Source organism: Colossoma macropomum, unplaced genomic scaffold (assembly GCF_904425465.1).
Source record: "Colossoma macropomum unplaced genomic scaffold, Colossoma_macropomum, whole genome shotgun sequence".
Classification (NCBI taxonomy): domain Eukaryota; kingdom Metazoa; phylum Chordata; class Actinopteri; order Characiformes; family Serrasalmidae; genus Colossoma; species Colossoma macropomum.
In genome coordinates this window covers 11,721,867-11,735,336 of record NW_023494809.1, presented here as the reverse complement: position 1 = coordinate 11,735,336, position 13,470 = coordinate 11,721,867, and the positions used below count along the sequence as shown (strand labels likewise).

Sequence of the window (13,470 nt, the reverse complement as noted above, 5' to 3'; positions counted from 1 at the left end):
TTTGCTCTGTCAGATTGTGTTTTGAATTGCTTTGTTGTTACTCGTTTGTTCTTAAAGGTATTTATTTTGTATTTTATTGTTCTCTTTTTATTTCATTGTATGGCTTACCAGGCCCCACTTTAAATGAGGTCTGGGTCTCAGCAGAGTAGTCTCTTTATATAAATAAATGAATTAATGTATTTGTTCATTCATGTATTCATCCCTTTTGGATGTGAAAAAAACTTGTTTGGTTAGGTCCATTTTTGCAGCAGGCTATGAAAGACAAAGGGTCATTAGAGGAGAAACTTTGGTGAGGTGTTGGGAGTAAACAACACTCCCTGCTAATCCTGCGCTAATCTATACAAACGAGTCCAGGTGGTGCCTGAAAGTGAGGGAGGGAATGGCTGGGTGGGGTGTTTGTGTTGTGGGTTCTGAAGCTTCATCCATTCTCGTTGGGAATTTCAGGAGTATTGACTTCCATGAGGCAGGCTATGCAGTTTTACCTAAGAAGTGATTTAAATGCAAATTATAAAACTTGATAGATGAAGAGGCTCTTTGTGGGCAAAACCAGTCAAGTGGTTTCCTGGAAAGACACTTAGGCCTGTACCTCATGGACGTACTGCAGCTTCTGAGTGGTCTTTGGTTTGTAGGGGCATTAGCTAACACAGCTACCCAGTACCCCAGACTACTGATGTGCCAGTTTTTTTTTTTTTAAATATATTAATGGATAATATGTCAACAAAGTAACTCAGAGTGGTTTGGTATGAAATGCTCTGTTCTAGAGAAACAGCATTTAGAATTGTACACAGTGTTGGTGTTAGGAACCAGACGTCCACCTCCAAAAGCTCCCTGACAGAAAGTTCTTACATGAAATGGTTATGAAAACACTGCCTGATTACTGAGACATTGTTTTATGATGCATTTGATAAGGTTTTGGCATAAAACATTTTTTAAATCCATTCATGGTGGAGGGACACATGCAGAGTGTTGTGAGGCAAAATAGTCCCCAAAGAAAACATACTTTTTTAGATTTACCACTATTTGACCATCATCCATATTATATATAAAAACTCATGAGACTCATGTAGGTTCACTGGTGGTTTTGGATAGTAAATAAAATGGCTATATTTGTGTTGTAGTCATGGCAACCCCTGGTTCCTATCACCACCACTGTAAAGAAATCAGTGTCTCTACCATCAACCATTTTACACCAAACCACTCTGAATGACCCTGTTTACTTACATCTCAACAATTGACCAGACCACAGCCATTCAGAAAATGTGGAGATTAGATTTGACCCCATCATTTGTTCAGAAGCAACTCATTCACAATAACTATTATCATGAATAAGTGCCATGCATTCAGTCTGCATTTGTCATGGGTGTTCATCTCCACTAGAGGGCGCTTGAGAGCGAGCCAAAATGAATAAGGGCTGGGATCCTTTTTGTTAAAAAAAAACCCTTCTATTCTTAATACAGAAGAACATAAGTATTTTAACAATGTGGTCATACCATATAATGGCACTATTTGGTCTGTACTTGATTAACGCTAGTCTTGTGAAGTCGGCAAAAACTAACAGAAGCCATGTTATGTTCTTCAGATCAGGAGTTATATGCAAGATAATGTTGGGAAAAAGAAACAATCATTCTTGTGTTTTATCCGATCGAATTAATAAACAATGAATAAACAGCGGCCTGGTTCTGGTGGTATCATCTCTGGCACTGTATTCAGTTCCCACTGCAGATTTCTCTGCAACAGTCCCTTATAACATAACAACACACTAGACAGCAAAATGTATGAAACCTGTTTATTAAAAACCTAATATAACAAAAAAACCCACTTAACAATAATCAATGGGTTAACATATGTACAATAGGCATAAAAATGTACAAAATGAACGTGTAGAAAACACAGTTACTTTAATTTATCTAGAACAAGCCTGTCTTTTTGTTAAGTTACATATTTTCCTGCAAGCTGTAAAGCTTCATTGATGAAGCCCTTACAGTATGCTAGTTTGATAAGTAGGCCTACGGTGATTCCAACATTATGCTACGCTTCCACTTGTTCTCAAGATGACTGAATCCTTTGCAGCGTTCTTTCAGTGAACTTGATTATAGCTTCTATAAACTATAAACTATGCTAAATGCTAACTAATTTGTGCAGCTAACCTACTTTTTGTATGTTAGCTTTGTTATGACATTGACTTCCAGTGAAGGCAAGACTAGTCAGCAACTAGCCTCAAGTTAACTACTTGGAGAAGCTTCCCAGATTACTTATGCTAAGCTTTGCTGTAGCATCTACTTCCAGTGAAGCTAAGGCCAGCTAGCAACTAGCTATGCTAAGCTTCCACTTTCTAGAGGAGCGAATCCTTTGAAACGTCCTTTAGGTCAACTTTCTTATAGCTATAACCCTCGTTATTAAGCTACATGCTAGCTAGTTTGTGTAGCTAACACACATTCTCTTTGTGGTAGATTAGTGGTGGCATCTACATCCAGTGAAGCAAAGGCTAGTTAGCAACTAGCCTCATGTCAACAACATTTCTGGAGAAGCGTGCTGGACAGTCACTGTCTAAAAACAGCATGAGAGCCGCAGCCATCGTTTAGAGCCATTTTGCATTAGCAGGCCTTTTGCGGGTTCCTTTCACCACTTCGGGAGGTCCGAGGAGAAGGAAATTAATGTTAGAGAGGGATGAGATAAATAAGTTAAAGTCTCTGAATGGTCTTCCCACAAACTCGGGAATATCTGAGCTTGGTCCAGGTCGTTAGAACCTGCAGCAGAATCCGCAGCCTTTGTTGTTGCAGCAGTTGCAGCAGTAGCGGCACAGGGAGAGGTGACTTTGGCGCTTTGTCCTGAACAGCACCTGGAAAAGGAGCAAAGCTATTAGTCAATTATTGCAGTTTTAAGACTTATTTACAGTTTCTGAGGTGCAGTCAAAGTGTTCAGCTTTCAACTAAGAGACTTTACCAAACACGATAAAGGAAAATTCCAACAATTCTTTTTAAAAAAAAAATACTTTTTTTTCCCCAGTTTTCTGTGTAAGAGGCTGAAGTTCTCAGTGGAAACACTTCACTACCCACAACAGTCAAACAAGCCAGGAGCAGTAAAATAGTCCCAGGCGAGGTTTGAGATTACATGGGTTCTTGTTCTTCTTCAAGTCTCACTTTACATTGGAATTAAATGCACAACTCTTGCAGGATGTTGCGTCACTGCAGAAGTGGTGTATCGTTTTCTAAAAGCAATGTTTCTGTGTCGTAATATGCCCTGTGGAAGCCTATGGGAGGTCATTTTTGTGCCGTATCTCACATTAGACGCACATATTTCACCAAAAAAGCAAAGGCAAAAAAGAGAAAAAGCACCGGGTTCCACTCAGAAGCGGATAGCACTTTATAACAACAGGCCCTTATAAAAAAACAACTTAATCATTATATAAAAGTCTGTTAATTAGTGTGAATTATTGTATAATAGTTACATAACATCACTGTTATGACTAAACCTTGTATCTCCTTGTAAACCTTGTAAAATGGTCAGGAGAAGGACAAATGTTCTTAACCTAGAATGGAAGTTAATATGACAAGATTTTTTTCCAAGTTCAAGATTTTTTCCAAGCGCTCTCTATTGGTCCATTAATCAGTCCATTAATAATCATTAATTGGACCCCCTATTATACAGTTGTATAAAGTAAACATATGTCAGACTATTTATACTCTAATATAGTACATTTATGCAAAGCATTTACAGTGCTTTAATTGTTTGTATGCTTAATAATTCGAGACAGAAATGTCAGAATTTTCCTTTAACTGTGATCTGATGAGATATGTGAAGGCCTCTAAAGCCACTGCCCACCTCTTCTGGCCGCGTCTCCTCCGCCGAAGCTGCAGTCCAGCGCTGTTCTTGCTGAGGAGCTTCATTTTCCATCTGCTGCTCGACCTGAGAGTGAAGATGAAGATGAGCATGTTAGTAAAAAAAATGGAACAGGCAATTATAGCTTTCACTCCAAGTCAGTGAGCACCAGCTTTGCTTGCTAATGCCTTCAGAAGCAGAGTTCTTTACTGGATGGATCAAGTGAGTTAAAGAGGAACTCCACTGATTTAAAAAAAAATCTACATAATTAAACGGCTGAGATGTAAACAAAGTTATTCAGAGTGGTTTGGTGTGAAATGCTCTGTTGTAAAGAAACCTGCAGAGTCAGAATTGTTCACAGTGGTGGTGATAGGAACCGGACGTCCACCTCTAAAAGCTCCCTCACAGAAAGTTATTACATGAAATGGTTATGTATACGCTGCCTGATGTCTGAGACACTGTTTTATGGTAGTTTTATGATCAATTTTTGGCTTGAAATGTATTTTAATCCACTTATTTTAATCCAGTCATGTCGGAGAGGTACATGCATAGCGTTATAAGGCAAAACAGTCCACAAAGGAAACTTATTCTTTCAGGTTTATGACTATGTTACCATCATCAGCATTACATATAAAGGCTCAGAAGACATGTGTAGGTTCACTGGTGGTTTTGGATAGTAAATAGAATGGCAATATTGTGTCCCCTTGTTCCTATCACCACCACTGTAAAGAGTCTCTACAAACCATTTCACACCAAACCACTCTGAATGACTCTGTTTACATTTCAAGGACTACCATTATTCAGAAATTTAGAAAAATTGGTGGAATTTCCCCTTAATGTTAGGTGAAAAGTTGAGTTTTCACAGTTTAATTTTACAATAATTTTCTTTACAACTTGCAATAACATCGTGTTTGTCTTCTTATGGTATGTATTAGCTTCTATGGTATGTATTAGCTACTAATAGACGCATAGCTACTGTGGTTTTACTGCTGTACATTTCCTTACAGCACTAACTAAGCTGTCAGAGTTTACTGTACAGTTCAGAGTCCAGCAGCAGGGCCACCGCTCTCACTGCTGATGACTGGACTACCTGTGGTCAAGTCAGGCTGAGTGAGACTCACCTCAGGCTGAGAGAAAGGCACAGCTTCACTCTGCAACACGCAGAGACAGGCGACGGCGGCCGCGACAGCGAGGGCGATGCTGATGGACTTCATTTCCCACAGTTCTTCAGTGACTCGTCTGATAAACGCGCAGCTGCGAGCTTTCAAGAACAGATGTGCTTTCCTTTTCCTTCGAGTGTCGGCGCTTCTTCAGGCAAAGGAGGGGATTTCTCTCTTTCTTAAGCTTTACTCTTCTGAGTTCTACCTGTGACTCGCGTGCTGTGCGGGTATTTATGCCCCCCTCAGTGTCCGCCACGCCCCCCCCGCACCGAGGCGACCTCTTCCCGCAAAGCTCTTACCCAATAGCCCCGGGGAATTCTGCTCACAGACTGCTGGAATTTCCACAGCTAAATTAAACATGAACAACTGGGATTATGAATTATATATACAATTCATATAATACTAGACTGAGGTGTCACATTCCACAATGCGCTATTATTATTATTATTAATAATAATAATAATAATAGCAGTAGTAGTAGTTACACTGCTGTGAAGAATCAGCATTTCTTGTTTCTTGTCGAGTTAGTACTAAAACATGTTTTGAAAATGTATTAATAAGTTCTGTCAGAAGGAACAATTAATACCTTATCTATCTATCTATCTATCTATCTATCTATCTATCTATCTATCTATATATATATATATATATATATATATATATATATATATATATATATATATATACATATTATATATATATATATACATAGAGAGTGAGAGAGAGAGAGCATTGTGTACTACTATATAATACTATATATCATTTTTTCTTAGCATTATATGTATATATATATATATATATATATATATATACATATATATATATATATATATATATATATATATATATATGTGTGTGTGTGTGTGTGTGTGGTTTTTTCCAGTTATAACTCTTTATATCATTAGAAATAATACCAAAAAAGAATAGATTTAAAAAGTAAGAGGAATTAAACATTATCATCAGCACATTGATAAACAGAAAATCAAAACTTATTGTATTAATGTTACTTGTATTTATTATCCACATGTGAAAAAAAGTGTGTGAATGCTTTTTTTCATTTGAATTTTGTTTTTTGGCTCCAGCAACTCAGCCAAGTCTGATCCCGGAGGAGCAGAGTTTTTCTCCTTGATTTGTATTTATTATAAAATTAGTGTTTTACTAAGCGAATAAGCTCTTACTGCTCAATTAAATCCTACATTCTTTTTGAATCTCATTTTCTCAAATGCCTAATGCCTTTACTCAGAGCTGTATAGCAATAAAAGGCACAGGAGAATCCACCTGCTGAATGTAAGACAGTGTGAAACTGAATACCTTTCAGTTTTTACGTTTTTACAAAGGACACTGAGTTCATTTGGCGCAACTTTACAGTTTTATCCTTGCTTGAGTTTAAATGATCCATTCCTACATGAAGCACTCGTTTGGGCAAAATTAGAACTTTATATTTTCATCATCTGTTCATTAAATTATAGAAAGTCTTTGTTCATTGCAGTATTTATACCAGGTTTTAGAATGCTGGCCATTAAAAACACAGTCAGTCAGGCTGCATTTGGAGATAAGCATACAATGTGCTTCAAACCCTCTACTGCATGATGTTGTCTCAGGGCAACAAACTCATTTTCCTTGCTTTATAATGACATGATACGTATTTACTGATCATGAAAGGGTTGATAGTTTGAACAAACCAGCAAATAGTGTGTCACATTACAATCTTTTAGACATTTTGAAACTTTTTTTGTTTTTGGGATGGTAGAGCTTTTGGACGACACACATTACTGCACCAGACAATCTCCCTTAGGAAAAAAAAAAACATTTTTTCATCAGTTCAATACGATGATTCACATCTATTAGAGTGTAAATTTAATTTACTGTCATTCACTACCATATGAACAATTTGTAGAAATGGTAGAAATATGTTTGTTGCCTAGAAGCAACATTGTGGAGTTGATTTGGCTAGTCATAAACTATGATTTAGCTAGTCATAAACAAAGTATCACAGCTGCAAACAAAGCAGCTATGTAAGTGAACATTGCAATCATTATGTATTTTTTCATTTAGAATTATGTCTTATTTAGAATGATTTGGCGGTTTTTATTTATTTAGGAAATTGGAAAGCATTTTATCATTATTTATTATTTAAAGAAGTGCAGCTTTTCATTTTTTTCCATTGTCACACAGTATTGCTTCAAGGCAACATACCTTAAAAAAGATCCATTCACACATTTTTGTTTGTTTTTTATATAAATGACCAAAAGTAGATAATAAATAAGTAAATAATTAAGAAGTGACTGATGGAAATGTTCAGTAACGTTGTTGTGGAGAGTCTCGGTGACGAGTGCTGAGTCATATGGAAGGATCTCTGAATAACACTGATGTTACAGTGTGTCTGAAGCGCCAGTCAGGAGAAGCTCTCCGCGTCAGCCTGTCTCATTCAGCGATAACCTTCTGCCACTACATATTGACTCTGGGGTGCTGACAAGTCAGAGTCAATAAATAGAACCACAAATGACTTCTGGTTGGATTCAAACATAGAGGTGTTCTATTAATTATACTTTCATAAGATGATTATCATATGATATCGAGTGATGGTATGTTGGGGGAAATTATCTCATCATTGATTACTTTGCTTGCAAAAATATTAAGAACATTGTGAGTTGCGGTATTGTGCAAAAGTTTAGGCACCTAAGTTCATTCTTTAAAGCCATTTATCTTGCCAATATGTGTGTGTTTTTTTTTGCACCATATTTCATGAGATTAAATGTAAATAAACAAATACAGTAAAAAAATAACAGGAATTTTTTCAAGTCTTTTGTGAGCTTGTCCCCAGCCATCCCTCATCATTGGCACGCTAAACATACTGAAGTACTCAACAGCGAAACCAGGGATCTGATGATAACTACAGTTAATACTGGGTTTTATCATAAACACATTAATACACATTGCTTATTGGATTCATTTTTTTGTATTTATTCTAATATTAGTGTTTTTTCTGAGCAAATAAACACTTACAGTCCAGATAAATAACTCTACTTTGACTAATTCCTGTATGTGCTTTTAAAAAAGATGGTTCTTCAAGGGTTCTTTAGTCAAGACAATGGTTCTTTACAGAACCATGAACACTCAAAGAAGCATTTGCATGCTTAAAAGCTTTTTTGCATGGTGAAACGGTTCTTCAGATTGATGGAGACTGTGTTGTATATGGTTCTATATAGAACCTTTTTGAAAAATGATGTCAAGGTTGTAACAATAGCAGAACCCTTTTTGGTGCTATATTAAACCATTTTCAAAGAGGTTCTCTGTAGAACCACATACATGTTCATTAATCTGAAGAACAATTTCAGCATACAAGTGGTTCTCTGAGTATTCAGGTTTCTATACAGAACCACTTTTTTTACTAAACTAGCCTTGAAGAACTATTTTTCTTAACAGTGTATGGAGACAATTTAGTTGTTTAAAGGTACAGTGTGTAAGATTTAGTGGCATCTAGTGGTGAGGTTGTAGATTGCAGATCATCTGAAACCCCTCCCTTTCCAAGCGTGCAGTAGAACCTACGATGACTATCATGTTTTCTGCTGTCGCCTGTCCCGTTTTAGTTTTCATTCTCACCTACTTTTTCTTGTGCTAGATAATAAGTATCATCCTCCATTTGTCAAAATTTGGGTTCTCAAACTTCTGACAACACAAAATGGTTAGCCAGCACTGGCAGCAACCACTGATTCCTCTTTTTTCTACGTCCTTCAAGAGGTACCACCAAATTCAAGCTCCGACCTCAACATAAAAATGTCAAAGACGCCCTCTAGAGTCAGTGTTTGGTTTGTCCATTCTTGGCTACTGTAGAAACATGGTAGCACAACATGGTGGCGCAACATGGTGACCTCTGCTAGAAAGAGATCCGCTCCCTATGTAGATATGAATGGCTCATTCTAAGCTAACGAAAACACAAACATTCATAGTTACGGGTGATTACACACTAGTGAAAACATGGTTTTGTAAAATATATCCCACTTCTGCTAAAAGATCCCTTTAAATTTTACACACTGCACCTTTAAAGATTCTATATCCACTGTATTTTGTTTGTTTTTCTTTTGTTACCTTTATTCTAGCATTTATTACATTTTGAATGGAGTGGGGTGCAAAGAAATGTAACCATAAGGGACCACAAATGTTCAGGAACAGCCTTTCCCAGAACTAGAGCTTTCCTAGTGGTATTTATTTGACATGGAATAAAATTCCATGGACATAAAATTAGTCATTATAACTAATATTAGTAACAGTATTTGGAGTGTTTTTTTGTAGATGATTAATAAACTCTTAACAGATTATCAGTAACACACTAACAACATATCAGTAAAGTAGCAGTAGTGAAGCATCTGAATACACTGAAGTAAATATCTTGTAGATGTTATGTAAATACATTACTTACATTTAGTAGATGTCTTGTTAATATGTTACTTCCATTATGCAAAACCTAATCTTACCCAAAACCTAATCCTAACCCTAACCTTAACCTCAACCCAAAACCTAATCCTAATCCTAACCCTCATATGTTGTTCATATGTTACTGAGAGTCTGTTTAGTTTCATCTAAAAAGGACCACTCAAAATGAAGTCACCCTAATATTTTTCATAATAAGACTATTGTATGAGTTGTATTGTATTGTATTGTAAGACTATTCCAGAACATAGTCAGTCATTCTTTTATGTTTTAAGTCAGTTTATTTAGTGAAATAAATTTCTTACTCCATTCCGGAAATCCATTACTCCAGACCGGAAGATAAGCAAAATGATCAGCCAATGGAATTACACTACTTGAAGTAAAATATCTATAATCTTACAATATTCCTACATCAGTCATAAGAAGCCATATTTGATATATTGACTAAACTGAAGATGATTTCACTTGCCAAGCTAACGTTAACTGTATTATTAATCCATAATCTATATTGTTAGGCTCACTACTCTGAAAATGCTGTTATTTGACTTAAGAGAGACCTTTTACAGAAACAGTATTTTTCTAGGACTGATTGGGGATTTCTGGGTGGCCTTTCTGAAAATCGTGGTCACTCTAAGCCGATTGTAAATGATAGAGCATCACTTTTGGGAAAGTATGTGTACTGTGCCAGTCAGGGTACAAGAAGTGCTTTTTTGCTGGTGTATTTATTTTATTGGACAAACAGAATGTTTTTCAGTGGCTAACTGGCTGGCCAAAGCTGATATGTGCATATCATATCACGTACAGTACTGTGCAAATGTCAGAGACCACCAATTTGTCTATTTAAGTTTATTTAAGAAGCTAGAAAAGAATGGAAGCTGTAATAAAAGTAAAGAGTGATGCACTAAATACTGAAAAGTTTGATATTATATTTAGTTCTTGAGGTGTCTGTGTAATTTTTAAGTTTAATATTTGGTGTTTAAAATATGCTGCCCTGTGTTTTTGTACTGGAATTAATAAATGAAGGGGGTCTCCGTTTTTGCCCATTACTGTATCATCATGTGAACATTAAACGATGAATGGACTGATAGATATGGTCCAAAGCTATGTGTAATAAAAAGTACATTAAAGTACATTTAAGTTTTTTTTTCTTTCCATAACATTATATCTGTTATGACAGCGAAGATACATGTGCATCCATACATCCACGCATTAGTCTATATATATATATATATATATATATATATATATATATATATATACATATGAGTGGGCCCAAAAATTTGCCCCAAAATTTCTTGAAAAAAGTCTGATTCCATTGACTTCTATTAAAGTTACCATTTTGGAGATATATAAAAATATATTAAAAGTGCCATAACTTTTGCACAGGCCACATTTTGTGTTTTATTGTATCCCGATATCTTAAATTAATCAAATAAGCAGTAATTGCTCATCAAAATGTGCAGGAGTGTGTTCTCTGTAGAGGATGTTTTGACTTATTTTCATATAGAAAATCAACAAAACATTTTATTTGGCCAGGGGCGTCCTAACTTTTTGCCCACGACTGTATGTGTGTCTATACATGTGCACTTGTGTGTGTGTGTGTGTGTACGTGCCAGTGTGAGTAGACTGTGTGTGCCCCAGAGAAAGGGACGCCAGCACTATCAGAGAGGATCTTCTGGTCAAACAGTAGCAGGCTCCAGCAGGACGCACACCGTCACCCTGACAGGCGCCAATTTGCCCCCCTTTACCTCTGTGCTGGTCTGGGCCAATGACCTCTCTATCTCCCTCTCACTGATTCGCCTATTCATAATATACTTTCACTAGTCCAGTCCTAAAGTTACAGAACTCATTTTGCTCCTTTCATGGTCCTATTCCACCCCACCCACCCCCACAGCTCCCCATTTACTACAAAAACAACCAACAGCATGTTGACCAGTCTTACTCTCTGTGTCGAATCACCTGTTGAATATCAGACACAGAAAGCCCAAACAGAATGTGTTATGAAACTAGGTCAGAACATGTACTTCTGACAGGAAATGCCTGCCATGAATAGAATTTCTATTTCAACAACAGTGGTCACTCAGATGCCTATGTGCTCTATGTGTTGCCATTTAAACACTGCAGCACATAAAAAAGTATTTATTCAACATTCAGCAACAAGAGTCAAATGAATTGTGTGATGTTCCTATAGTTGTGTTTAAGCCTTATGGAAAAGTGGACAGTCCACAGACCAAACCCTAGGGCTGATCAGCCATGTGCTAAATGCTACCATGTTCTAACAAGACCTTTCTCAAACAATGGGACCAAACCAACTAGCCAACCCTGACCCAAACATTGTATTCAACCTGCCCAGCCAACCCTGCCTCAAACTTCAACCTGCCAACTCTGTCCAAAATTAGAATCTACATGCCAGAACCTGGGAAAAACCTAACACTTCCTAATCCCTGGAACCAACTGGCCCAACAATCCAACCTAGTTCCAAAGCCTGAGCCAACTGTCCCAACCATGTCATAAATCCTCACGTTGACAAGCCAACCCTGTTCTACACTTTGGGCCAACCAGCTCAGCCAACCCTGTTCCAAAACTGGGAACAACCAGCCCAAACATGTGAAAAACAAGATAAAACCTTCCTAAACCCTAGGACTGACCAACGCTGTTCCAAACCCAAAGGTCAACTGGCCTAATCCTGCCATAAATCCTGGGGTCAATAAGCCTAAGCAACCCTGTTTTAAACATTTGGGCCAACCAATCAAACCCTGGCCTTAACCATTGAAACAACCAGCTTAACTAGCGCAACATCCTCCTTATCCCTGGAATAAACCAGGCTAACCCAACCAGCCTTAAATCCTGAGGCCAACGCATCCAATCTCATCCTAAACCATGAGATGAACAAACCTAACCAATCAATACCATCCTAAATTCTGGGACTAATCAACCAGTCCCTTAAAAAGTATACTTAAAATTCATTCTATTAAGTAAGCTTAAGTTCAAGTATTTCCCCAAGTAAAATTTATGTAGTAAGTTTACATGTTACACTATTTCAATACTTCCTGGGACTAAATTGGCCCATTTTTCAGTTTATAAAAGTGTACTTTTAAGTGTTCTTTGGGTGTAAGAGTAGTAAACTTTAAGCACACAACTAATTTGTTTAATCTAAGTTTGTTTAATCTAAGTTTTATGTTGTACTGCAAGTGTACGATGAACTACACTATAAGTGAACTTATAGGTACTAATTATATACTTCTATCCCACCATTTAGTTTATGAACGTGCTTTTTTAAGTAAACTCTCAGTACATTACTAGCTTAAAAGCTTTTATACTGCAGGTATACTTTTCTAGTTTTCTTAAAATGAACTTAATACTTATAGTTTATTAGGTATTTATTATTTTTGCTTTTTTTTTGTTTTGTTTTGTTTTTTTTGTTTTGTGGGGGGGGGGTTGCTTTTTCCTAAGTATACTGCCTGGTTTCTATTTAGGTATTATTTTTTATACTTGAAATATATCCAACTGTACTTTAAGTAGACTTAACTAAGTTAACTAATGTGTTAATATGTGCATTATGGACAAAAACCTAGACATTCAACATGTTTTATTCATTCTTACTCAACATGTTTTTTCATGTATTTTCCATCCTGGAGGCATATTGATTAATAGAAACAAAACATCTCTTCTGTTCCAGGTCAAACTGACCCTTTCGATTCAAATCACACTAAATGAGCCGTGAGTCCAACAGAAAAGGTTTCACGCTCCAAAAATTATGTAAAACATTTTTCCTGTATTTTAAAACTTTGAAACAAGTCAGTTTGACCCACAATATAACAGGAAGGTTACGTATAATTTACTTTAGTACACCTCTGATAGGTACATACAAAGTAACTAACCTCATAAAGAGCTATAATAATAGCACTCTTGAATAAACCTCAACCATCAAACCTAAACCCAACCCTGTCCCAAACTTTGGCCAACCTAGTCTGTCCTTAAGCCTGGAACTGCTTGAAATACTGTTTCCTTTTTTTAGGTACTCTAAACCCCTTACAGGACCAGGGGCCCAAAGTTTTAT

General features: G+C 36.7%; 1 protein-coding gene across 1 annotated transcript; it reads right to left on the bottom strand.

Moving 5' to 3' along the window:
- Positions 1 to 1,772: 1,772 nt before the first annotated feature.
- Positions 1,773 to 5,198, bottom strand: LOC118798692 (hepcidin antimicrobial peptide). Its single transcript, XM_036558186.1, has 3 exons — positions 4,941 to 5,198; positions 3,823 to 3,906; positions 1,773 to 2,839 (listed from the first exon to the last, which is right to left on the bottom strand). Exons 1-3 carry the CDS (start codon positions 5,031 to 5,033, stop codon positions 2,741 to 2,743), a joined length of 276 nt encoding a protein of 91 aa, XP_036414079.1. The 5' UTR covers positions 5,034 to 5,198; the 3' UTR covers positions 1,773 to 2,740.
- Between the last annotated feature and the right edge of the window lie 8,272 nt (positions 5,199 to 13,470).

Bases quoted from the DNA above. Each gene is read 5' to 3' on its own strand.
- LOC118798692 (XM_036558186.1), bottom strand. From the start codon at position 5,033: ATGAAGTCCATCAGCATCGCCCTCGCTGTCGCGGCCGCCGTCGCCTGT. The intron at 3,907-4,940 runs GTGAGTCTCACT...CTTCACTCTCAG, and splicing joins TGCCTTTCTCTCAGCCTGAG to GTCGAGCAGCAGATGGAAAA. The intron at 2,840-3,822 runs GTGGGCAGTGGC...CTCCTTTTCCAG, and splicing joins AGGAGACGCGGCCAGAAGAG to GTGCTGTTCAGGACAAAGCG.